Source organism: Mobula birostris, chromosome 10 (assembly GCF_030028105.1).
Source record: "Mobula birostris isolate sMobBir1 chromosome 10, sMobBir1.hap1, whole genome shotgun sequence".
NCBI classification, from domain to species: Eukaryota; Metazoa; Chordata; class Chondrichthyes; order Myliobatiformes; family Myliobatidae; genus Mobula; species Mobula birostris.
The window spans coordinates 42,670,866-42,694,856 of record NC_092379.1 but is presented as its reverse complement, the minus strand read 5'-3'; the positions used below and the strand labels follow the sequence as shown (position 1 = coordinate 42,694,856).

The 23,991-nt window shown below is 46.2% G+C and overlaps 1 protein-coding gene across 1 annotated transcript in view; it reads left to right on the top strand.

Annotated features, from left to right (window-relative positions):
- The window catches only part of LOC140203631 (uncharacterized), a 64,594-nt gene that overhangs the window by 9,210 nt on the left and 31,393 nt on the right, over positions 1–23,991 (top strand). The window contains exons 3-6 of the mRNA XM_072269679.1: positions 2,491–2,621; positions 9,963–10,119; positions 14,308–14,451; positions 23,197–23,282. Coding sequence (XP_072125780.1) covers positions 2,491–2,621; positions 9,963–10,119; positions 14,308–14,451; positions 23,197–23,282 — 518 coding nt within the window. The remainder of the gene's footprint in view (positions 1–2,490; positions 2,622–9,962; positions 10,120–14,307; positions 14,452–23,196; positions 23,283–23,991) is intronic.

The following is a 23,991-nucleotide window of genomic DNA, read 5'->3' as shown; positions in this document are numbered from 1 at the left end:
TTGTATACCTCTATCATGTGTCCTGTCATCCTCCTTCTCTCCAAAGCGTAAAGCCCTATCTCCCTTAATCTCTGATTATAATCCATACTCTCTAAACCAGGCCCCATCCTGTTAAATCTCCTCTGTACCCTTTCCAATGCTTCCACATCCTTCCTAAAGTGAGGCGACCAGAACTGGACATGGTACTCCCAAGTGTGGCCTAACCAGTTTTATAGAGCTGCATCATTACCTCGCAACTCTTAAACTCTGTCCCTCGACTTATGAAAGCTAACACCCCATAAGCTTTCTTAACTACCCTATCTACCTGTGAGGCAACTCATATTGTCCCCACCTTCATCAAGTTCCCTCTCATTGGTGAATACCGAAGAGAAGTATTCATTGAGGACCTCGCTCATTTCCACAACCTCCAGGCACATCTTCCCACCTTTATCTCTAATCGGTCTTACCTTCATTCCTGTCATCATTTCGTTCTTCACATAATTGAAGAATGCCTGGGTTTTCCTTTACCCTACTTGCCAAAGCCTTCTCATGCTCCCTTCTTGCTCTCCTCAGCCCCTTCTTAAGCTCCTTTCTTGCTACCCTATATTCCTCAATAGACCCATCTGATCCTTGCTTCCTAGACCATGTATGCTGCCTTCTTCCACCTGACTAGGTTTTCCACCTCACTTGTCACCCATGGTTCCTTCAGCTGATCATTCTTTATCTTCCTCACCTGGACAAATTTATCCCTAACATCCAGCAAGAGATCCCTAAACATCGACCACATGTCCATAATACATTTCCCTGCAAAATCATCATCCCAATTCACACCCGCAAGTTCTAGCCTTATAGCCTCATAATTTGCCCTTCCCCAATTAAAATGTTTCCTGTCCTCTCTGATTCTATCCTTTTCCATGATAATGTCAAAGGCCAGGGAGCGGTGGTCACTGTCCTCCAGATGCTCACCCACTGAGAGATCTGTGACCTGACCTGGTTCGTTACCTCATACTAGATCTAGTATGGCATTCCCCCTAGTCGGCCTGTCAACATATTGTGACAGGAATCCATGCTGGACATACTTAACAAACTCTGCCCCGTCTAAACCATTGGAACTAATCAGGTGCCAATCAATATTAGGGAAGTTAAAGTCACCCATGACAACAACCCTGTTATTTTTGCACCTTTCCAAAATCTGCCTCCCCATCTGCTCCTCGGTATTTCTGCTGATACCAGAGTGCCTATAGAATACTCCCAATAGAGTAACTACTCCCTTCCTGTTCCTGACTTCTACCCATACTGACTCAAAAGAGGATCCTGCTACGTTACACACCCTTTCTGTAGCTGTAGTAGTATCGCTGACCAGTACTGCCACCCCTCCTCCCCTTTCCCCCCTCTCTATCCCTTTTAAAGCGCTGAAATCCAGGAATATTGAGAATCCATCCCTACCATCTTGTAAAGACAATACCCAGAAGAAGGCGATGGCAGACCACTTCTGTAGATAACATTTGCTGAGAACAATCACGGTCAGGAGACCATGATTGCCCACGTCATACGACATAATGGCTATGATGTGCCTAAGACTTTTGCACACAGTACTGTATTTGTCATCGTGGAGCAGAGAGCGAGTTTGTAACTCCGGTGGGAACAAAGGATTTTGGGAATGGCGAGGGTGGAGCACCCCAGGAGGCGTGTGGGACAGGTGGCAGAGAAGGAGTGCCGGGGTGGGGGGGTGCAGACACACCCAGCCCTGAGACACCAGGCAAGGTCACTTGATTCCAAAAATTGGTTTATTAATCATTACAGAATGTCTCTCTGGTGCCTCCCCCTCCCTTTCCCTTTTCCCAACCATGATTCATTCCCCTCTCCCTGCCCCACTTCCCACTCAGTCCGCAATAGACACCCGTATCAAAATCAGATTTATCATCGCTCACACATGTCATGAAATTAGATTTTTTTTTGTGGCAGCAGTACATAAAATCACTACAGTACTGTGCACCCTTGATCTTTAGATGTGCTCCAAAGACTTTTGCACAGTACTCTACCTCATTATGATCTTGCATTTTGTCATTTACCTGTGCTGCATTTTCTGGGCAGCTTTTACACTTTATTCTGTACTTTGATTATTTTACCCTGTTCTGCCTCATTGTACTGATCTGTGTGAACAGTAGGCAAGACAAGCTTTTCACTGATTCTTGGTATGTGCATGAAAATCACAGGAGGTCAGCAGTTTCTGACATACTCAAACCACCGTCTGTCACCAGCAATCATTCCACGGTCAAAGTCACTAAGATCACAAATTCTTCCCCCTCTATTCTGATGTTTGGTCTGAACAATGACTGAACTTCTTGACCATGTCTGCATGTTTTTATGCATTGAGTTTCTGCCATATGGTTGGCTGATGAGATATTTTATATTAAGGAGCAGGAGCACCTAGTAAAATGGTCACTGAACGTATGCCACGTCATACTGGTATACCGTCTGTATGGATTGATAATTCTTCTCCTCACACAGAAAATGAATTACTTTCTTGGGATGCACGAAATCTGTATGAAGGATTTGCTGGTCATGAACTTAAATCGCATGCTAAGGCAATACCCAGAAGATTACAACATCTTCCCAAAAAGCTGGCGTTTACCATCTGAGTAAGTTTAAAGACCACCTCGAAATGGAGTGGGGCTCTGTTCATGCGTGTGTGTGTTTCGAACTTTCAAAGTACATTTATTATCAAAGAATGTGTAAATTATACAACCCTGAGATCTCCTTGCTTCTCAGCAGTTGCAAAGGAAGAAATCCAAAAGAACCCAATTAAAACTAAAGACCAACACCCGACGCACGGAGAAAGGGAAAAAGCACAAATTATGCAAACAGTAGAAGCAAGTGACAACATTGTGAACCAAAATCTGTATGGTCTCTCTGAACCATAAAGTGTGTGTGTGTATAGGTTATGAAAAGATTAAAGATTAGCCTTACTTGTCACATGTACAGTACATCGAAACATACAGTGATATGTGGTCTCAGGCACAGAGCCAAGAGTGCATCGAACCGGCAGAGCCCGGGTCCCGAGAGCGAGGAACGACCTGAGATTTGGACGATTTAAGTGCCGGGCCAGATTGAAAAGGTCAGGAGGTGATGAATGGGCTGGTATTCAGCTCGCTGCTTGGCAAGGTTTACTGAGCAGTGCGCTGAACTGAGGCCGTGGCCTGCAACGAACAGGCTCCTGGACTGGCTGCAGTGACGACTGGCTTCGTGTCAGTGCACTCACTTCTGTCAACTTCAGTTCTGAAAGTTATTTGCTTACTTTTATTGTTGGCACGATTTAATTTTGTTTCTGCCCATTGGGTGTCTGGCAGTCTTCACTTTTTTAATGGGTTCTTTTATGTTTCGTTGTTCTGTGGCTGCCTGTAAGGAGACGATTCTCAGGATTGGATGTCGTATACCTACTTTGATAATAAATGTACTTTGAACTGCGTCAATGACACTTAGCACCACTTTCCCATCTCTATTACATCAAAGGTTAAAGTTCAAAGTAAATTTATTATCAAGGTACATATATGATATGACCTTGAAATTTGTTTTCTTGCAAGTACGATAGAATTTGTGAAAGACTATAAATAACAAAGGCTGACAAACAACCAGTGTGCAAAAGAAGACGGATTGTGCCAAGTTGCAGAGTTCTTGAAAAAGAGTCCATACGGTTGTAGAATGAGTTGAGGGTGGAGGTGAGTGAAGGTATCCATGCTGATGGTTGAGGGGTAATTACTGTTTCTGAACCTGATGGTGTGGGACCCCAGTCTGCTTGGACCTCTTTGTCCAATGAGCTGAGAGCCTGGGTGTGGATCTTGGATGCTGTTTTCTTGTGGCAGTTAAGTGTACTCAATGGTGGGGAGGATTTTGCCTGGTATGGACTCTCTATAAACTCTTCCATTAATGCACATTGGTCTGAAGTTGAGATACATTTCAAAAAAAACCTCAACATATCTCATCTTAGCAATCTTTGTTGAACATACACCCAAGTTGCAAGGGTCCATTAAGTTAACACCTAATGGAAAGAGATATTAAATGACCATTACCAGTCTCTCCTCCCATGTACCCACCCTCACCCCCTCCCACTCTCCCTGTCACTTCCTCTGTTGCTTCCTCTTCCCACTCATACCCACTCTCTCTCCCAATACTCCCCCCACTCCCCTGCCACTCTGCTCTTGCACTCCCCCGCTCCCAATCCCCCATGCATGCCCTCCAACACACACCTCCCAATCCCCCCTTTCACTCTCCCCAACACCCCTCCCACTCCCCCCTCTGAGTCCTGTCTCCCACTCCTCCCTCCACTGCCGCCTCCCCTCCCCTCTCACATCTGTATCATACAGCTCTCCAGTGATGTGGATGCACCGTATAAGATATAGCTGACCAATCTCCCATCATCGCCCAAAGGCAAAAGTACCCCACATGATTGTTATAATGACTGCATCCCTCAACTGCTTAAAAAATTATGGTGTCAAAGGCAAGTGCTCATTCAGTAGTCAACAAATTAGGAAAAGAGATGGCAAGGTGGGACTTGTTAGGCAAAGAGATGGTGCAGTGGGACTTGTTGGGCAAAGAGATGGCGTGGTGGGACTTGTTAGGCAAAGGGATGGCATGGTGGGACTTGTTGGGCAAAGAGGTGGCGTGGTGGGACATTAGGCAAAGGGATGGTATGGTGGGGCTTGTGAGGCAAAGAGATGGTATGGTGGGACATTAGGCAAAGGGATGGCGTAGTGGGACTTGTTGGGCAAAGGGATGGTGTAGTGGGACTTGTTGGGCAAAGAGATGGCGCGGTGGGACTTGTTAGGCAAAGAGATGGTATGGTGGGACATTAGGCAAAGGGATGGTGTGGTGGGACTTGTTAGGCAAAGGGATGGTGTGGTGAGACTTGTTAGGCAAAGGGATGGCGCGGTGGGACTTGTTGGGCAAAGAGATGGCCCGGTGGGACTTGTGGCCTCCAGTTAAATTGACAGCAACAAAAGAGAGTTAATTTAAAATAAGTCTCTGCAATCAGCAGCAAATATATTTCAGCCATGTCTCCTGACTAAAAGCAGTGAGTGAAGGAGAGCTGAACAAGGTACAGAGGGAATGGATCTTTGATGTAGAAAGGAAAGCTAGGGGTCCAAGTTCAGAACTCCCTGCAAATGGCCATGCAGATAGGTAGGATGGTCAAGAGGGTGTAGAGAAGTCTTTGCCTTCTTGGTTGTACACTCAGTACCCGAGTCAAGACGACAGTTCACAGCTGTAAAAAGCTTCAGTCAGCCTCCATTTGGAATATTGTTGCAGTCTGGTCACCCTATTGTAGGAAGGATATGGAGGCTAAGACTGCAGGACCATAAGACACAGGTGCAGAATTAGGCCATTTGGCTCATCGAGTCTGCTCCGCATTCCATCATGGCTGATCTATTATCCCTCCCAAACCCACTCTCCAACCTTCTCCCTATAACCTTTGACACTCTGACTAATCAAGAACTTATCAGCCTCCACTAGTGGTTTGTCGTCCACAGTCATCTGTGGCAATGAATTCCACATGTTCACCACCTTCTGGCTTAAGAAATTCCTCCTCATCTCTGTTCTAAGGGGACGTCCTTGTACTTTGAGGTCTTGAACTCTCCCACGATTCTCCTCTAGGGGAGAAAGTGGTCCAGGGACTGACTTACACAGGCATGGGGACATTTGGTTGGATTTTGAGGACGGGTAACTAGACCATAGACAGGGGCTTGGCCTCCACAGCTGTCTGTGGCAACAAACTCCGCTGATTCACCACTCTAGCGGTAGCTCAGGAGTTACCAACCTGTTTTATGCCATTGACCCCTACCGTTAACCAAGGGATCCATCGACCACAGAATGGGAATCCCTACAAGACTAGCTGAGAAATTCTTTCTCGTATCCGTTGAATATGGACGTCTCTCTATTTTGAGGCTGTGCCCTTTGGTCTGAGACTCACTTGAGAGAGGATGCAGAAAAGGTTGGCCAGGATGCTGCCTGACTGAGAGAGTATAAATCTCTTTTGTCTCTACATTGAGGTTGGACAAGATTGGGATTTTTTTCTTGGGAGTGCAGGAGGCCGAGGGAAGTTTATAAACGTTGGACAAGATTAGATTATGAGGACATTCAGTCCACGTTTATTGTCACTTAGAAATGCATGCATTAAGAGATGATTCAATGTTCCTCCAGTATAATATCACAGAAACACAGGACAGACCAAGACTAAAAGGGACACAAACCACATAATTATAACATATAGTTACAACAGTGCAATGGAATACCGTAATTTGATAAAGAGCAGACCATGGGCATGGTTAAAAAAAAGTCTCAAAGTCCCGATAGCCCCAACATCTCACGCAGACAGTAGAAGGGAGAGACTCTCCCTACCATGAGCCTCCAGTGTTGCAAACTTGCCGATGCAGCATCCTGGAAGCACCCGACCACAGCCGACTCTGAGTCCGTCCGAAAACTTTGAGCCTCTGACACCGAGCACCATCTCTGCTGAGCGCTTCGACCCCGCCCCGGCCGACGAGCAACGAGCAAAGCCGAGGATTCGGGGCCTTCCCCTCCGGAGATTTCGGATCACACAGTAGCAGAGGCAGTGAAACAGGCATTTCAGAAGTTTCACCAGATGTTCCTCCGTGCTCTCACGTCTGCCTCCATCAAATCAGAATTGTACACGGCACCCTACTTGACAGATAACAGATATTCATCACCGGAGTGGTCGCTGCGCGCTGTGTCGTGCCGTCATCTTCTCCTCTGCAATTGGGTTATTTTATCTGGAGTGCAGGAGGATGAGGAAAGTTTATAAAGGTTGGACAAGTTTGGGTTATAGACAATGGACAATAGGTGCAGGAGTAGGCTATTCGGCCCTTCGAGCCAGCACCGCCATTCACTGTGATCATGGCTGATCATCCACAATCAGTACCCCATTCCTGCCTTCTCCCCATATCCCTTGACTCCGCTATCATTAAGAGCTCTATCTATCTCTTTCTTGAAAGCATCCAGAGAATTGGCCTCCACTGCCTTCTGAGGCAGAGCAGTCCACAGGTCCACAACTCTCTGGGTGAAAAAGTTTTTCGTCAACTCTGTTCTAAATGGCCTACCCCTTATTCTCAAATTGTGGCCCCTGGTTCTGGACTGCCCCAACATCGGAAACATGTTTCCTGCCTCTAGCGTGTCCAATCCCTTAATAATCTGAAATGTTTCAATCAGATCCCCTGTCCTTCTAAATTCCAGTGTATACAAGCCCAGTCGCTCCAATCTTTCAACATATGACAGTCCCAGCATCCCAGGAATTAACCTCGTGAACCTCCGCTGCATTCCCTCAATAGCAAGGATGTACTTCCTCAAATTTGGAGACTAAAACTGTACACAATACTCCAGGTGTGGTCTCACCAGGGCCCTGTGCAACTGCAGAAGGACTTCTTTGCTCCTATACTCAACTCCCCTTGTTATGAAGGCCAACATGCCATTAGCTTTCTTCACTGCCTGCTGTACCTGCATGCTTACTTTCAGTGACTGATGAACAAGGACACCTAGATCTTGTTATACTTCCCCTTTTCCTAACTTGACACCATTCAAATACTAATCTGCCTTCTTGTTCTTGCGACCAAAGTGGATAACCTCACATTTAGCCACATTAAACTGCATCTGCCCACACACCCAACCTGTCCAAGTCATCCTGCATTATCTCAACATCCTCCGCACATTTCACACTGCCACTCAGCTTTATGTCATCTGCAAATTTGCTAACGTTATTTAATCCCTTCATCTAAATCATTAATGTATGTTGTAAATAGCTGCGATCCCAGCACCGAGCCTTGCTGTACCCCACTAGTCACCGCCTGCCATTCTGAAAGAGACCCATTAATCCCCACTCTTTGTTTCCTGTCTGCCAACCAATTTTCTATCCCTGTCAGTACCCTACCCCCAATACCATGTGCTCTATTTTTGCCCACTAATCTCCTATGTGGGACCTTATCAAAGGCTTTCTGTAAGTACAGGTACACTACATCCATTGGCTCTCCCTTGTCCATTTTCATAGTTACATCCTCAAAAAAAATCCAGAAGAATAGTCAAGCATGATTTCCCCTTCATTAATCCATGCTGACTTGGACTGATCTGTTTCTGCTATCCAAATGTGCTGCTATTTCATCTGTTATAATTGACTCCAGCATCTTCCCCGGCACTGATGTCAGGCTAACTGGTCTATAATTCCCTGTTTTCTCTCTCCCTCCTTTCTTAAAAAGTGGGATAACATTAGCTACCCTCCAGTCCTCAGGAACTGATCCTGAATCTATAGAACATTGGAAAATAATTACCAATGCGTCCACGATTTCTAGAGGGTTGTTTTATCTGGGGTGCAGGATAGAAACATAAGGTTTCGGGGCTAAGGACTGGAGGCCTGTCTGAATGTATGAGTGGATGGGTGAGTGGCAGAGTGGAAGGGGAGCTTTCAGAGTCATAGAAAAGTGCAGCACAGAAACAGGCTCTTTGGCCCATCTAGTCCAGCATTTAAACAGCCTAGTCCCATTGGCTGCACCGGGACAACAGCTCTTCATACTTCCTACCATCCATGTACCTATCCAAACTTCTCTTAAACATTGAAATCGAGCTTGCAGGCACCACTTGCGCTGGCAGCTCGTTCCACACTCTCACCACCCTCTGGGTGAAGAGGCTTCCCTTCAGGTTCCTGTTAAACTTTTGAGCTTTCACCTTTAACCTGTGACCTCTGGTTGCACTCCCTCCTAACCTCAGTAGAAAAAGCCAGCTTGCTTTTACCCTATCTCTACCCCTCATAATTTTGTGTACTTCTCATTCTTCCGCATTCCAAGGAATAAATTCCTGACCTATTGAGCCGTTCCTTGTAACTCCTCCAATCTATCTCCCAGACCCAGCAGCATCCTTGTAAATTTTCTCTGTATTGTTTCAACCTTACTTACGACTTTCCTGTACGTTTGTAGGTGACCGAAACTGCACAGAATACTCCAAATTTGCCATGTTTTGTTGCTTGTGTTGCTCTGCTGAACATGGTGGGCACGCCAGGTTGTCACCGGAACATGCTGCCCCCCAGCACACTTTGGTTGTGTTGTCTGTTAACAAAGTGGCATGTTTCACTGTCTGTTTCGGTGCACCTCCGATAAGTAAATGAACCTGATCTGATCTGAATTGTGGTCTGTAAAAAAATAAGGTTGTATAATCAACGCATAGAGTTGGCGTGATGTTTATCATTGTTTTATGCCCCAAAGCTGGTTTGTTTAAAGATGATCTTAAAGGAGAGTTTAACCTGTCAAATCTCACCCATTTTTGCCAGAATGTGTGTTGATATTTGTCCCTGCTCATCCTTTGTTTTGCCAATGCAAATGACACATTTCACTGTATGTTTTGACGTACCTGTGACGTATCTATGAATCTGAACTTTTAACAGTGAAATTAGCAAATCTGGTTGATGAAGGGTTTACAGAAACGTAAACCACAGTAGACAGTAGTGATGGCTGGAGTTGAGTAGTGTGGAAGAGAACAGGGGTGCAGCGGGCGTGCTGGAATCCCTGCTGGTCTGGGGTGGCTGGTTGCTCCTGTCGGTGCTGTCCTCTAGTGTCCACTCCATGGAATACAAGCTTGATTGCTTGCGGCAGACCCAGCACAAGACAAGCTCAGTTGCCCTCGTCTGCTGATCTGGGGCAAGCTGAGGAACTGCTGCATGCTTATTCCTGGCTCCAGGTCAACATCCCAAGCACCCCATCAAACTTCAGGCCTGTGCGATAATTTTTGGTGACTGTATGTCCTATCATAACTGTATGTACTGTGTGTGTCTTTGTGTGCTTGTGCTTTGCAACTTTGGCCCCAGAGAAATGCTGTTTCATTTAGCAGCATACATGTGTACGGCCAGATGAGAATTAAACTTGAGCTCAACCTTGAACTTAAAGACCTTATGACCTTCTTCTCTCAGTACTAATGAGTGCTTCTCGCTGCAGATATCTTGATTTTGCGGCCTACTATGAAGCTGAGAAACCCAAGACCTTCATCTGCAAGCCAAATCCTGAATATGACTGGCGCAGCATCTTTTTGACCCAGGACATCAGAGATATGCAGTCCGGGAAGGACGTGATCTGCCAGGTCTACATTCCGAAGGTACTTTACTGCATTCTTGACTCTCTGCCTAGAACGTTAACTCTTTATCTGCATTCTGGTTTCCCTCTTGCCCCTTCTCTTCTCCTCCTCTCCCTCTGGAGCCCCTTCTCCTTCCCTTTCTTCCGTAACCAACGGGAGTTGTTGTCTTGTTATTTCATCTTCTCATTATTTATTGCCATGGATTTATATTTGCATTTCCACAGTTTGTTGCCTTCTGCACTCTAGTTGACCTTTCACTGATCCTGTTGTAGTTACTCTTCGATAGATTTGCTGAAAATTAATCTCAGGGTTGTACATGGTGACGTACACGTATTTTGATAATAAAATTTACTTTGAACTTTGAACATAGACCACTCTCCTCTCTTATTATATTCCTCCTTCAGCCCTTTCCATTTTGCATCCAACTCCTTTTGGCCTCTGATCATCCACACCCACCTACCTTCCCTAACCCCCCCAACTCACCTGGCTTCACCTAGCACCTGCCACATTCTCCTCCCCCTCCCAACCCACCTTCTTATTCTGGCTTCTTGCCCCCTTCCTTTCCTGTCCTGGTGAAGAGCCTCAGCTCAAAACATCAACTATTTATTCCTTTCCTTCGATGCTGCCTGACCTGCTGAGTTGCTCCAGCATTGTGTGTGTGTGTGTGTGTCTGAATTTCCAGCATCTGCTGAACCTCTTGTGTTTATGATTTACTGCACCCTTTCCTGCTGAGTATAGGCTGTCATAGAGGTGGTTCCTAAAATAGACTTTGCTTTATTCGTTATGTTCTGCGTCATATGACGTGGACGATAGTCATAGTCATACTTTATTGATCCCAGGGGAAATTGGTTTTCGTTACAGTTGCACCATAAATAATTAAATAGTAATATCTAAATTATGCCAGTAAATAAGTCCAGGACCAGCCTATTGGCTCAGGATGTCTGACCCTCCAAGGGAGGAGTTGTAAAGTTTGATGGCCACAGGCAGGAATGACTTCTTATGACACTCTATGTTGCATCTTGGTGGAATGAGTCTCTGGCTGAATGTACTCCTGTGCCCAACCAGTACAGTGTGTAGTGGATGGGAGACATTGTCCAAGATGGGATGCAACTTGGACAGCATCCTCTTTTCAGACACCACCGTCAGAGAGTTCAGTTCCATCCCCACAACATCACTGGCCTTACGAATGAGTTTGTTGATTCTGTTGGTGTCTGCTATCCTCAGCCTGCTGCCCCAGCACACAACAGCAAACATAATCGCACTGACCACCACAGACTCGTAGAGCGTCCTCAGCATCGTCCGACAGATGTTAAAGGACCTCAATCTCCTCAGGAAATAGAGACGGCTCTGACCCTTCTTGTAGACAGCCTCAGTGTTCTTTGACCAGTCCGGTTTATTGTCATTTCGTATCCCCAGGTATTTGTAATCCTCCATCATGTCCACCCTGACTCCCTGGATGGAACAGGGGTCACCGGTACCTTAGCTCTCCTCAGGTCTACCACCAGCTCCTTAGTCTTTTTCACATTAAGCTGCAGATAATTCTGGTCACACCATGTGACACAGTTTCCTACTGTAGCCCTGTACTCAGCCTCATCTCCCTTGCTGATGCATCCAACTATGGCAGAGTCATCAGAAAACTTCTGAAGATGACAAGACTCTGTGCATTAGTTGAAGTCCAAGGTGTAAATGGTGAAGAGAAAGGGAGACAAGACAGTCCTCTGTGGAGGCCCAGTGCTGCTATTCACTGTGTCAGACACACAGTGTTGCAAGCACACGTACTGTGGTCTGCCAGTCAGGTAGTCAAGAATCCATGACACCAGGAAAGCATCCACCTGCATTGCTGTCAGCTTCTCCCCCAGCAGAGTAGGGCGGATGGTGTTGAACGCACTGGAGAAGTCAAAAAGCATGACCCTCACAGTGCTCGCTGGCTTGTCCAGGTAGGCGTAGACACGGTTCAGCAGGTAGACGATGGCATCCTCAACTCCTAGTCAGGGCTGGTAGGCGAACTGGGGGGGATCTGAGTGTGGCCTGACCATAGGCCGGAGCAGCTCCAGAACAAGTTTCTCCAGGGTCTTCATGATGTGGGAGGTCAATGCCACCGGTCTATAATCATTGAGGCCACTAGGGCGCGGCGTCTTCGGCAGAGGGACAAGGGAACCCTCCGGAGCCTCAGGCTCAGGTTGAAGACGTGGCGAAGTACTCCACATAGCTGAGGGGCAAAGGCTTTGAGCACCCTGGTACTGACACCATCCGGTCCTGCAGCCTTGCTTGGGTTGAGACGTTTCAGCTGTCTTCTCACCTGTTCAGCTGTGAAGCCCACCGTGGTGGTTTTGTGTGGGGAAGGGGTATCGTCATGAGAGCAGGGTGGGGGGCTGTGCGGAGGGGTAGGAGGGGAGAGCGGAATATGTGTTGGTTGGGGGCCGACAACAAATGACTCATGTGGGGGATGGGCAGGGGCCAATATATCAAATCTGTTAAAGAACAGGTTAAGTTCATTGGCCCTGTCCACACTGCCTTCAGCTCCTCTGTTGCTAGTTTGCCGGAACCCAGTGATGGTCCTCATCCCACTCCAGACCTCTCTCATGTTGTTCTGCTGGAGCTTCCACTCAAGCTTCCTCCTATACCTGTCTTTAGCCTCCCTGATCCTAGCTTTCAGGTCCCTCTGTATTGCCCTCAGCTCCTCCCTATATCCATCTCTAAATACCCTCTTTTTAGCGTTCAGGATGTCCTTAATGTCCTTTCTTACCCATGGCTTGTTATTTGAATAACAAAGGACAGTTCTTGTCAGAACATTGCAGTCCTTTCATGACCATGATTGTTCTTGGCCAATTTTTCCACAGAAGTGGTTTGCCATCGCCCTGTTCTGGGTAGGGGTGGGTGACCCCCAGCCATTATCAATACTCTTCAGAGATTGTCTGCCTGGCACCAGTGATCGCATAACCAGGACTTGTGAACTGTACCGGCTGCTCATACGACCATCCACCCCCTGCTTCCACGGCTTCACGTGAACCTGATCCAGGAGCTAAGCAGGTGATGCACCTTGCCCAAGGGTGACCTGCAGACCTTACATCTCCTTTGGTGGAGACCTATCCCACCCCGTTACTCAACCAAGATAATGGAAATTTTATTACTGCTCTGGTGGTAATTTTGTGTTTGGACTGGGTATGCACAGCATTCGGTCACCGTGAATGATAGGCTGGTGGGAATGGTGGAAATTTGGGTAAGAAGGAAATCGGGGGATTTGAAGATGTGTGGGTTGAGTGGGATAGTGGGGGGCATAATTCACGAATGGAATAAGGACTTGAGGGATAGGCTGGGCAGGAATTTCCATTAGCAAATCCCTTTTGTAATTGTCGAGCCAACTTCACATGCTAAACTGATTATGCATTGGAGTGGGATTGATCAGAGGGAATTTTGAGGGTTTCTGCGTCGAGGGCTGGAGTAGGGGTAAGTCCGAAGGAAAGGACCACATACTGATAAACACAAGAGTTTCTGCAGGTGCTGAAAATCCAGAGTAACATATCCAAAATGGTTGGGGAAGTTAGCAGGTCAGGCAGCACCTATGCAGAGGAAAAAAGAGTCGACGTTTCAGCCCAAGACCCTTCATCTGGAATGCAGACACACATTTCAAAAATTAGTTACAAATGCGGATGGCGACCGAGGGTTCAGCACCGGATGCCTGCGTTCTGATCACTGATGGGATCCCTCTGCCTCTAGGGAAGGAACCTGTGGCAGCCTATCGCTGTGTGGCGGCTCAGGTGGCCAGAGGGTAGGCCTCTACAGTGTCTCTTTCTCTTTTGACAATGTCAAAGGATGTTACCGAGGTTCTGTGTTCACGGACCGGACTACTGGGTTCTTGTACTCTGGTCTTTTTCAGTCTGATGGATTTTATATTTTGGGTTTTTCCCCATTCTTTCCTGTCTTTTATTTGAGTGGGCAGAGGGTGGGGGGATTTGGGGGTTGATGTTCTGTGTTTTGTGCAGGGGAAGGGGGATTTGGGGGGGTTGATGATTGTGTTGCTGTATTTTCTACGGGGGGGGGTGGGTGCATGGGTTTGATGTTTCTCTTTCAACGACCTCCATGTTTTTTCCTTTGTTCCATGGCTATCTGGAGAAGATGAATCTCAGAGTTGTACACTGCATACATACTTTGATAATAAGTGAAACCTTTGAACCTCACAGTGTGTTAACTCTCCCTCTACTTGTGCAGCCCTTCACTTTGGATGGTTTCAAGTTTAACCTCAGGCTCTACGTCTTGGTTACTTCCTGTGACCCTCTGCGGATATACCTCTACAATGAGGGCCTGGTCTGCTTTGCCACTAAAAAGTATTCCGAACCGACCGAAAAGAATTTAGTAAGTGACACATTGACTTATCTTTAAGACATACAGTTAATTCTCTGAAAGTACGATCCTACTTTTATAAGAGGTTAATTCTTGCCTAACTCACTGTTGTATGGAAGTAATCGACTCGGGTGGGATCTTGCTGTTACGTTCCCAACCCCAGCCAAAAGCTGACTACTCTGGGGGGGGCGGGGAGTGGGAGGTTGGTGTGGTTACAGAAGCATCTCCTAACGAGTCTAGTTCGCAAAGTTTACAAGACAAAGTCAGGAAAAGCCCTCCCCACCATTGAGCACGTCTACAATGAGCGCTGCCATAAGAAAGCAGCAACTATCATCAGGGACACCCACCATCCAGACCATGCTCTCTTCTCATCAGGAAGAAGGCACAAGAGCCGTAGATCTGTCACCGTAAGTTTCAGGAACAGTTATCACCCTACAACCATCAGGCTCCTGAACCAGTGTGGATAACTTCACTCAGTTCAACACTGAGCTGGTTCCACAACCTATGGACTAACTTTCAAGGGCTCTACAACTCATGTCCTCAATGCTTCTGTCTATATGTATTTGTGCAGTTTGTCTTCTTTTGTACAGGTTATTTGGCCGTGTCTGTGTGTTGTTTTTCGTCAGTTCTATTGTATAAGACCATATGAGATAGGAGCAGAATGGGCCATTCAGCTCATCGAGTCTGTCACCATTTCATCATGGCTGATCCACTTTCCCTCTCAACCCCAATCTCCTGCCTTCTCCCGGTAACCTTTCACACCCTGAGTAATGAACAATCTGTCACCTCTGCCTTCAGTATACCCAATGACCTGGCCTCCACAGCCCTCCATCTGCACAGTTAATTCCACAGATTCACAACCCTCTGGATAAAGAAATTCTCTTCATCTCCATTCTAAATGAACGTCCTTCTATTCTAAGGCTGTGCCCTCTGGTGCTGGAATCCCCCACCATAGGAAACATCCTCCTCACATCCAATCTGCCTACGCCTTTCAATATTCAATAGGTTTCAATGAGATCACCTCTCAGTCTTCTAAATTCTCATGCGTACAGGCCCAGAACCATCAAGCGCTCCTCCTGTAGTCATTCTGGTGAACCGCCTCTGAACCCTCTCCAATGTCCGCTCATCCTTTCTTAGATAAGGACTCACAAAACTCCAAGTGAGGCCTCACCAGTGTTTTATAAAGCCTCAACATTAACTCCTTGTTTTTATATTCTAGTCCTCTTGAGATGAATGCTAACATGCATTTACCATCATCACCACAGACTCAACCTGCAAATTAACCTTTAGGGAACCCTGCATGAAGGCTCTCTCATCCCTTGCACCTCAGATTTTTGGATTTTCCGCCTACTTAGAAAATAGTCTACCCTTTTGTTCCTTCTGCCGAAGTATATGACCGTAAACTTCCCGACACTGTAACTGTTATACTCTGTTCTGCGTCTGCCACTTTGCGTATTCTCCTTATCTGTCCAAGTCCTTCCGCAGGCTCCCTGCTTCTTCAACACTACTTGCCCCTCCACCTATCTTCATATCATCTGCCAGTCGGCCACAAAACCAACAATTCTGTCTTCATAGACAATACAGAAAGAAGCAGTTACTCCCCACCCCCAACACTGATTCCTGTGGGACGCCAGTGGGTGCTGTGAACGCCTGCATGAAAATGAATCTCAGGCTAGTATATGGTGATATAGACGTACTTCGATAATCAATTTACTTTGAAATTTGAACTTTGAAGATTTTATAAGATAAGTTTCTCACATGTACATCGAAACATCAAAACTGGGCTGAGAAGTGGCAGATGGAGTTCAACCCAGATAAGTGTGAAGTGGTTCATTTTGGTAGGTCAAATATGATGGCAGAATATAGCTGATGGTTAGACTCTTGGCAGTGTGGAGGATCAGAGGGATCTTGGGGTCCAAAGCCATAGGACGCTCAAAGCAGCTGCGCAGGTTGACTCTGTGGTTAAGAAGGCATACGGCGTATCGGCCTTCATCAATCGTGGAATTGAGTTTAGGAGCCGAGAGGTAATATTACAGCTATATAAGACCCTGGTCAGACCCCACTTGGAGTACTGTGCTCAGTTCTGATCGCCTCACTACAGGAAGGATGTCGAAACTATAGAAAGGGTGCAGAGGAGATCTACAAGGATGTTGGGGAGCATGCCTTATGAGAATAGGTGAACTTGGCCTTTTCTCCTTGGAGTGACGGAGGATGAGAGGTGACCTTATAGAGCTGTTTAAGATGATGAGCGGCATTGATTGTGTGGATAGTCAGAGGCTTTTTCCCAGGGTTGAAATGGCTAGCACGAGAGGGCATAGCTTTAATGTGCTTGGAAGTAGGTACAGAGGAGATGCCAGGGGTAATTTATTTACTCAGAGAGTGGTGAGTGAGTGGAATGGGCTGCCGGCGGTGGTGGTGAAGGCAGAAATGACAGGGGTCCCTGCCTTTTTTGCACCGTGGACCGGTTTAAGATTGACAATATTCTTGCGGACCGGCCAACGGTGGGGGGGGTCGGTGTTCAAGTTTGACAGTGTGTGACAGGGAATGAGGAAAGGTGCAGCTGATTCATATCGTTTCATATCGCGAAATCATATCATTTCCTCGCGGCCCGGTAGCACATGCTTTGTGGCCTGGTACCTTTCCGCGGCCCGGTGGTTGGGGACCACTGTTTTAAGAGACTCCTGGATGGATACATGGAGCTTGGAAAAATAGAGGGCTATGGATAAGCCTAGGTAATTCTAAGGTAAGGACATGTTTGGCACAGCTTTGTGGGCTGAAGGCCTGTGTTGTGCTGTAGGTTTTCTGTGTTTCTATCCTCATAATCCAATCCAGGCAGCATCCTGGTAATCCTCCTAAATATTGAGGAAAATTGATGATTCCACCGTAAAACAGATTGAAAATAGGAGGTTGTGTGATATAACACTCAAGGATATATCTAGCCAGGGTTATTGGCCCTGCATCTTGCCCGGAGTTAACCTGCCTTGATTTCAAGAAAAAGCAATAGAGTCATAGAAAAGTACAACACAGAAACAGGCTTTTTGGCCCGTCCAGTTGGTGCCAAACCATTTAATCTGCCAAATCCCATCAACCTGCACCCGGACCATAGCTCTCCATACCCCTCCCATCCAAACTTCTCTTAAATGTTGATATCAAAATCATATTCACATGAGGTTACGTGTTGTATGGGAGGGATAGGAAGGTAGGCAGAGGGGGTGGTGTAGCTCTGCTGGTAAAGAATAGCAACAAATCAGCAGAAGGGTGTGGCATAGAATCAGAAGATGTTGCATCCTTGTGAGTTCAGATAAGAAACTGCAAGGGTAATGGCAGTTATATACAGTCCTCCCAACAGTAGCTGAGACATGGAGCACATATTACAACAGGAAGAGGGAAAAGGTGTTTCAAAAGGGTAACGTTATGGTAATCATGGGAGATTTTATCATGCAGCTCGATTGGGAAAATTAGGTTGGTAATGGATTTCAAGAGAGTGAGTTTGTTGAATGCCTAAGAGATGGATTTTTAGAGCAGTTTGTCATTGAGCCTGCTGGGGGATCACCTACACTGGATTGGGTGTTATGTAATGAACTGGAGGCGATTAGGAAGCTTAAGGTAAAGGAACCCTTAGGAGTCAGTGAACACAATATGATTCAGATAGGGAGAAAGTAGAGTCTGATGTAGCGATATTTCAGTGGAGAAAAGGAAATTTGAAAGGAAAGTAAAGTAAAGGTATGAGAGAGGAATTGGCCAAAGTAAATTGGGAGGAGATGCTGGCAGGGAAGACAGCAGAGCAGCAATGGCACAAGTTTCTGGGGAAAAAATGGGGAAGGTGCAGGATAAATGTATTCCAAAAACAAAGAAATACTCGGATCGCAAAATGCTACAACCGTAGCTGACAAGGGAAGTCAAAACTAATGTAAAAGCAAAAGAGAGGGTATACAACAGAGCAAAAATTAGTGGGAAGATAGAAGGTTGGGAAGCTTTTATAACCCTAGAGAGAGCAACTAAAAGAATCATTAGGAGGGAAAAGATGAAATATGAAAGCAAGCTAGCAAATAATATCAAAGTTGATAGAAAAAGCATTTTCAAGTATATAAAAGGCTATAGAGTACTTGGTGACACAGGACAAGATACGACAAAGTCAACACGGTTTTCTTAAGGGAAAATACTGTCTGACGAACCTGTTGGAATTCTTTGAGGAGATTATAAGTAGGATAGATAAAGGGGACGCAGTGGACGTTGTATATCTGGGCTTTCAGAAGGTGCCACACATGAGGCTGCTTACCAAGTTAAGAGCCCATGGTTTTACTGGGAAGTTATTAACATGGTTAGAGCATTGGCTAATTAGTCGGAGGCAGCGAGTGGGAATAAAAGGATCCCTTTCTGGATGGCTGCCAGTGAGTAGTGGTGTTCCGTAGGGGTCGGTGTTGGACCACTTCTTTTTATGCTGTATATAAATGTCTTAGATGGTGAAATAGATGGCAAGTTTGCAGACAATACGGAGATTGGTGGAGGGGTGGGTAGTGTGGAAGAAGCAGGTAGGATGCAGAAGGACAGATAGATTAGGAGAATGGGCAAGAAAGTGGCAAGTGAAATACGATGTTGGAAAATGCATAGTTGTGCATTTTGGTAGTAAGAGATAAATGTTCAGATTATCTTCTAAATGGGAAGAAAAATTCAAAAATTTGTGATGCAAAGGGACTTGGGAGTCCTTGTACAGAACACCCTAAAGGGTAACTTGCAGGTTGAGTCAGTGGTGAGGAAGGCAAATGCAATGTTAGCATTCATTTCAAGAGGTCTAGAATACAAGAGCAGGGACATGATGCTGAGGCTTTATAAGGCACTGCTGCGGCCTCACCTTAAGCACTGTGAACTGTTTTGGGCTCCTTATCTAAGAAAAGATGTGCTGGCATTGAAGAGGGTTGAGAGGAGGTGCACAAGGATGAGTCTGGGAATGAAAGGGTTAACATATGAGGAACATCTGATGGGCCTGTACTGGCTGGAATTTAGAAGGATGAAAGGGGATCTGATTGAAACCTTTCGAATATTGAAAGTCCTAGGCAGAGTAGACGTGGAAAGAATGTTTCCCATGGTGGGGGAGTCTAGGACAGGAGGGCAGAACCTCAAGGTAGAAGGGCATCCGCTTAAATCAGAGATACGGAGAAAGTTCTTCAGTCAAAGGGTGGTGAATTTGTGGAATTTGTTACCACAGGCAGCTGTAGAGGACAGGTCGTTGGGTGTATTTAAGGCAGAAATTGATCAGTTCTTCAATGGCCGTGGCACCAAAGGTTACGGGGAGAAGGCTGTGTGGTGGGGTTGAGGAGGGGAGGAAAAGGATCAGCCATGATTGAATGGCGGAGCTGACGATGAGCCAAATGGCCTAATTCTGCTCCTGTGATTTATGATTTTATGGTAGTACAGAGAATTTAACACCGTGAACGTTAGGACTGAGAAATGCGTTCAAACAGAGATCCGTAACTTCTTGAAAAAGAAATCACAGGTAGGTAGGGTCGTAAAGAGAGCTTTTGGCACACTGGCTTTCATAAGTCAAGGTATTGAGTACAGAAGTTGGGATGTTATGTTGGAACCACTTCTTTTTACATTATATATCAAGGATTTCGATGATGGAGTTGATGGCTCCGAGGCTAAGTTAGCGAACTATCCGAAGATCGGTGGGGGTGGGGGGGGGCAGGTAGTATGGAGAAAGCAGAGAGGTGCAGAAGGATTTAGACAGTGTAGGAGAATATGCAAAGAGGTGGCAGACAGAAAACAGTGTTGGGAAGTGTATGGTCATGCACTTCGGTAGAAAACTTAAAAGCATAGACAATTGTATGACTGGAGAGAAAACTCAAAAATCAGAGGTGCAAAGGGACTTGGGAGTCTTCAAGCAGGATTCCATAAAGGTTAATTTGTTGGTTAAGTCAGTGATAAGGAAGGTGTGAGCATTCATTTTGAGAGGAATAGAACATAAAAACAAGGATATAATGTTTTATATGGAACACTCACAGAATGCTGGAAGAACTCAGCAGGCCCAGGAGCATCTATGGAGTATTTGGGGCCCTGAATGGAAGTGAGAGAGGAGGTGTAGGGCAAGCGGGTGGAACAAGCATTGCACCTGACACTACACCTCGTCCCTCACTGCCATTCAGGAGGCAACACTTCATCTGTGAGTCTGTTGGGGTTCATCTACTGTATCTGATGCTCTTGGTGTGACCTCCTGTATGTCAGTGAGACCCGACGCAGATTGGGAGACCGCCTTGCAGAGCACCTACACTCCATCTGCCAGAAAAACCCATTTCAAGTCTACTTCCCATTCCCATTCTGACATGTTAGTCCTCGATTGCCACGACGAGGCCATACTCAGGTTGGAGGAGCAGCACCTTGTATTCCGTCTGGGTAGCCTCCAACCTGATGGCATGAATGTCGATTTCTCTAACCTCTGGTAATTGCCCCCAACTTTATCATTCCCATTCCCTTTTCCCTCTTTCACCTCATCTCCTTACCTGCCAATCACCTCCTACTGGTGCTCCCTCCCCTTCCCTTTCTTCCAAAGTCTTCTGTCCTCTCCTATCAGATTCCTCCTTCTCCAGCCCTTTATCTCTTTCACCAATTGACTTCCCAGTTCTTTACTTCACCCCCTCCCCCTCCCAGTTTCACCCATCACCTACCACCTTGTACTCCTTCCTCTCCTCCCCCCCCACCTTCTTGCTGTAACTTCTCATCTGTCCTGATGAAGGGTCTTGGTCTGAAACGTCAACCTCTTGCTGTTTCCCATAGATGCTGCCTGGCCTGCTGAGTTCCTCCAGTATTGTGTGTGTGTTGCTCAGATTTCCAGCATCTGCAGGGTTTCTCCTCCTTGAGGCTTTAGAAGGCACTGGCAAGGCCTCCCTCCCTTGGGGTATTGTGAGCTGTTCTGGGCCCCAGAAAGGATATGGTGACACTGGAGAGGGTTGAAAGGAGGTTGACAAAAATGATTCTGGGATTGAAAGGCTTATTATATGAGGAGCATTTGATGGCTCTGGGCCTTAACTGACTGGAATTTAAAAGGATATGGTGACACTGGAGAGGGTTGAAAGGAGGTTGACAAAAATGATTCTGGGATTGAAAGGCTTATTATATGAGGAGCATTTGATGGCTCTGGGCCTTAACTGACTGGAATTTAAAAGAATGAGGTGTTGGGGGAGGGTGTGAAATCTCATCAAAACCTATCGAATGTTGAAAAGCATTGACAGAGTGGATGTGGAGAGGATGTTTCCTATAGTGGGGGAGGCCAAGACCAGAGGACACAGCCTCAGAGTAGAGGGGCGTTGATTTAGAACAGAGATGAGGAGGAATTTCTTTAATTTGTAGAATTCGTTTCTACATGCTGTGAAGGCCAAGTCGTCGGGTATACTTAAGGCAGAGCTTGTTAGGTTCTTGATTAGTCAGGGCATAAATGGATACGGAGATTGGGGCTGAGAGGAAAATAGATCAGCCATGACGAAATGTCAGACAAGACTGGATGGGTCAAATGGCCCAATCCTGCTCCTACAACTTACAATCTTGTGACGTGGACTACTCCGAAAAGAAAAACTCAGCCCATTTTTCATAACCAGAATTGGAATCAGAATCAAGTTTACTATCATTGTCATTTGCCATGAAATTTGAGATTATGCGGCAGCAGTACATTGCAGTACGTAATAATGAAAGTTATAAATTACAAAAAGAAATATATTTTAAAAATTAAGTAAGTTGTGCAAAACAAGACAAAGAGACAAATATTATTGAGGTACTGTACATGGGTTCATTGTTCATTCTGAAATTAATGGCGGAGGGGAGCAATCTGTTCCTAAATTGTTGAGTGTGTGTCTCATCCCTGACAGTAGAAATGAAAAGAGGCTTTACCTGGGTGGCGAGGCTCCCTCAAAGATGGATGTTGCCTTTTGAAGATGTCCTCGAAAGTGGGGAGGATTGTGCTCAGGATGGCTGATTTATTATCCCTCTGGACTGTTTTCTCCTGCCTTCTCCTGTTAACCTTTGATGCCCTGACTAAACAAGAACCTATCAACCTCTGCTTTAAATACACTCAATGACTTGTCCTCCACAGCCGTCCGTGGCAACAAATTCCACAGATTCACCACCCTCTGGCTAAAGAAATTCCTCACCTCTGCCCTAAAGGGAAGTTCTTCTATTCTGAGGCTTTGCCCTCTGCTCTTAGAGACAGCCGTCCCCCCTCCCACTACAGGAAACATCCTCTCCACGTTGATTTTCAATATTTGATGGTTTTCGTTGAGATCCCCCATCATCCTTTTAAACTTCAGCGAGTACAGGCCCAGAGGGAGCAATGTTCCTCAAATGACAACCCTTTCATTCTCGTGAACCTCCCCCAGACCCTCTCCAATACCAGCTCACCAATTCTTAGATAAGGGGCTCAGAACTGCTCACAATACTCCAAAGTTCGGTCTGAGTTTTAAAGCCTCAGCCTCGCATCCTTGCTCTGACTGACAGCACCCATCCTTATGCACTGCGCTTCAGATGAGCGATCCTTTGACTTGGCGATGTTTTGGGGCTGCAAAAACTGCTTTAAGATGCAAGGCATCGTTCAGTTTCACCTTCTTGCCACCTGCCGACTGCTCTTCATCACCGCAGGAAAAGTGAAGCCGAGAGGAATGAGGAAAATAGCATTTGAGCAGCTTCTGGTTGGGGTGGCGTTAGTGTGACACGATAACTGAGGGCAATGTCCCTGACTGAGAAACCAACATCTTTATCTTCTGCCTCTCACAGGATGACGTCCGCAAGCACCTCACCAATTACACCATCAACAAGCGTATGATGAACGTTGTCCCAGATGAAAAGAAAGGCAGTAAAAGGTGAGACCATATGCAGCAGGGTGCACCCTTCACCACAAGCAGGCACATTATAGAAGGTCAGCGTTGGAGTGATTTTTGGGGTTAGGACATAGACATTTAGCAATTGAATTTGGCTACCAGTCTTCATATCTGAATGTGTGTTGTGGATTTTATTTGGAGTGCAGATCTGAACTTTATATGTAGGCATCCGTTAGTCTTATAAGACCATGGAAGGTTCCCCTTGGAAGTTTACACCTTGGAAGCTTTCCAGGGCGCAGGCCTGGGCAAGGTTGTATGGAAGACCAGCAGTTGCCCATGCTGCATGTCTCCCCTCTCCACGCCACCGATGTTGTCCAAGGGAAGGGCATTAGGATCCATACAGCTTGGCACTGGTGTTAACGCAGAGCAGTGTGTGGTTAAGTACCTTGCTCAAGGACACAACACGCTCCCTCGGCCAAGGCTCGAACTAACGACTTTCAGATCACTAGAGGGACGCTTTAACCACATGCCAACACGTGACCAAGTCCGAACATGTGGCCAGCTCTGAACAATGGGTTCCTAAAAGCCATGAATCCCAGCTGACAATGATGATTAAAATTCATTTGGATGTGTGTGGTGTGGCTGTGAATCAGGAGGTGTGAAGGTCGAATGTAGTTTTGAAGAAAGCATTGTCCATGCGTTGTAAGTATGGAGTTGCCCTTTGCCGTTTGGCACATAAAATATCAAGCCC